The 3,002-nt window shown below is 56.4% G+C and overlaps 2 protein-coding genes across 2 annotated transcripts; one reads left to right on the top strand and one right to left on the bottom strand.

Moving 5' to 3' along the window:
• Positions 1-169: 169 nt before the first annotated feature.
• CAOG_08339 (hypothetical protein) lies at positions 170-1,937 on the top strand (the record flags this gene model as incomplete). The annotated part of the gene is made up of 3 exons (XM_004340740.1): positions 170-177; positions 316-399; positions 497-1,937. 3 exons carry the CDS (start codon positions 170-172, stop codon positions 1,935-1,937), a joined length of 1,533 nt encoding a protein of 510 aa, XP_004340788.1.
• A 104-nt stretch (positions 1,938-2,041) lies between these two features.
• On the bottom strand, positions 2,042-2,970 carry CAOG_08338 (hypothetical protein; the record flags this gene model as incomplete). The annotated part of the gene is made up of 3 exons (XM_004340739.1): positions 2,042-2,094; positions 2,205-2,291; positions 2,397-2,970. The coding sequence occupies 3 exons, from the start codon at positions 2,968-2,970 to the stop codon at positions 2,042-2,044; spliced, it is 714 nt and encodes a 237-aa protein (XP_004340787.1).
• Positions 2,971-3,002: the final 32 nt, after the last annotated feature.

Genomic DNA, 3,002 nt, shown 5'->3' with positions numbered 1-3,002 from the left:
CTTGCACATTGTACAAGCTTCTCCATTAAAGTAGCGGCTTGAATCACCACACGACGAGCAGACAACGCCATCAGGAAGGTTGACAATGTCCATGTGCGTGTCTGCCACGTCCTCGTTCGACGCTGGCACCTGACGAGCAATCAGCCTGCCTTGCTTGGGGTCTTCTGCCATGACCATGTGATTGCTTGCCGAGATGACTTGAGAGAGGGTGACATAGTCGCCAAAGTGCACTCCCACCTCGTCCGCCTTGGCCGGGACTTCGCAGTCAGCACCAGGTGTGTTTGCGCACACTTGCAGGTAAAAACGGGTCAAAAGGTCGAGCTTCAAGCCGACAAGCTCCTGGTTGGTGCCATTGGACAAACGCGAGACAGCCAGCACCTGCAGCACGGGCACCAACTTGTAACATCACCTGTACTCGCCGCGATCCATCCCATCCGCCGCATTTCTGGCCCACTGCAACTCCATCCGAATGTGCACGTCTTTCTGATCCTCCGAGTGCCCTCGAGTCGTGCTACTCGCGTGATGGCTGCTCGAACGGCAATGTCAACACAGGCCTCGATCCATCTGCTGCCGTTTGGCCAATTCTCGCCAAGACCCGCATCCTCGAACTCAACAGCACAATCTCGCGTGTTGAATCCTTGATCCAACTAGGCGAGCCGCACCTCTCCGCCGAGTTGCTTGTTGCGCAAATTGCTCGCGACACGCTGTCAGCGCGTTTCGAGAGCCAAGTTGTCGACTCACGCACAAGCATGGACTTGGCCAAGCTGTCCGTCGAACTCGAGGTGGTCGATCTGCAAAACGAGCTGTCTGCGTCCCACACTCGCCAAGAGTCCGATCTGCCGACCAAAACGGTTGCTCTCGAGCAGCTGGAGCTGGACGCTCGTATGGCATCTGCACGAGCGACAATCAACATGCCTGGGAGTGGCGTGACGTCGTACAAGAACATTGGCATGCTCGGATTCGGATACCACATCTTCAAGGGCAACCCTCTTCCGTCGTCCGGTGTCGATCCCGGGTTCACCTTGCCTGTCCTCAAGGTGGATTACTCGATGCGTCGCATGACCGCTGATGGCAGCACGATGCTTCCTGACCGCGTCGCCGTCATTCCGTACGCTTCCGCGCAGTTTGACAGTCGTTCCCACCTCGTAACGACCTCGTCGGAGTACGCAGAAAGCTTGGAAGTGGACGTGTCCATCGAAACCTCCTTCTCGTTCAGTGCTCTCGTTGAAGGTGGAGGTGCCAAGTTTTCGGCGTCGAACGACTACAAGCAGGCCTCAGAGATGCATCAGTCGTCCGAATCTGTTTCAATCACCACCATTGGCACCGTCTTGACATATGTGGCAGAGTTCCTGGATGACACGCCTCCGCTCGCCGACCATGTCATTGAGATGTTCAACGCGCTCCCGCCGCCCGCGTGCTGTGATGGTCTTGTGCTTCCCTCGCACGCTGGAGTGAGCAAGGATCGTTCGGCGTGCACCGCAATCCATGCAAACTGTGGCGACCTTTACCTTCGGTTTTTGGACAAGGTGGGGACCCACACCCTCATCGGCGTCCACATGGGCGGGAAGTCCATTCGAGTGTACACCATGGCACAAACCGAGTTTGAGTCGAGCGTGGAACAGTCGGATGCGTTCAAGTCATCATTGTCGCTTTCGTCTTCTGGAATCGAGTCGAGCTCCATCGACACGTCCTTGAGCATCAACAAGCAAAGCTCCCTTAAGCAAGCCGTCAAGGATCGCACCGAGTCCCGCCGCGAGACGTTCATGGGTGGTGACCCAACCGCAGGCACAAATGATCCGGAAGACCCCACAAACATGGACGGTGACAAGGAGTGGAGCACGACGGTGTCGAAGAATCCAGTTCCGATCAAGTACGAGTGCGAGTGCCAGCGCCGCACGCAGGTTCACAGGATGACCACGTCGACACTTCCCACTTGAGCTCACATCCAGAAGTGCAGTTGCAGCTCGGGCAGGTTGTGGAGTTTGGCATCTGCAGACCGTGCATCTCACAGAGAGACGCCGAAACTGGAACTTCCGAGCCGCTACTGCCAGTGTTGTGCAAGCATTGAAGCGTCGATTGCCGCGCCTCGGAAAACTGGCACGAGGTTTCAGTGCAAAGACAATTGCCACAGAGCTGTCGATACTCGTAGTCACAATCGAAAGCATCGCATGCAACTGTTGCGGGCGGGCGAGTGCTGGACCGACAGAACGAATCGTCCACGACAATGTATTGAGGCTGTCCGTTGTCGCTGTGGGTGCGCTCATAGCATTGAATAATTGCATGTTGAACACCTGCGCCGCATCGCGCAGAACAGTCGCTCAACGAAGTGTTACGCCAAAGGAAGCGTCGCAGGTTGAACGACAGAGTAAACTCGTCACGGTCGAAACTCGCTTTACCGACTTGGTCCAGGTCGAGGCGGAGAGCGAGTCCGTTGTTGGCAAGATCACCATTCAGCCACGAAGCCACCAAATCATCGAGTGCCGACTCAAAGGATGCATCCGTGACAACCCGCTGCTGGTTGTCGCTGTTGGTGATGTCGAGCTGTGCGATGGCGGCTGAATTGAGCTGCGGCAGTGAGCTCGTACTAGCTGGGTGCCAGTCAGAAAGCACCGAGTACACCAGGTAATTCTGTGGACTGGAGGCCAAAACGGAAGCGCCCAGTGATGCATTCGAGACGTGGACCACCTCGCCAGCCAAGCGAATGTCGTTGGCAAGATATGCCAGATCAAACGACACAAGAGGGAGACAATCGCGCTCAAAGCCGCCAATGACACGGACGCGATCAAGTGCGAGCTGCACAGCACGATCAGAGACGCCCTGAATCTCCAGGTACGCGGCCTGGGTGGCATCCACATTCGCCCAGATGTGTGTGCGTTGGCCAAAGACGCGAGTCGAACGAAGCGGCAGGTCGGCAGAATTGTACAGGACAATATCAAACACCTCAGCGTAGTGCGCTGGATGCTCATCCATGTACACAGTTGGAATGGAGAGCTCGACTCGAT

This window comes from Capsaspora owczarzaki (assembly GCF_000151315.2).
Source record: "Capsaspora owczarzaki ATCC 30864 unplaced genomic scaffold supercont2.54, whole genome shotgun sequence".
Classification (NCBI taxonomy): Eukaryota; class Filasterea; order Ministeriida; family Capsasporidae; genus Capsaspora; species Capsaspora owczarzaki.
The sequence above is the reverse complement of the archived record's forward strand: the minus strand, read 5'-3'. Positions and strand labels throughout refer to the sequence as shown.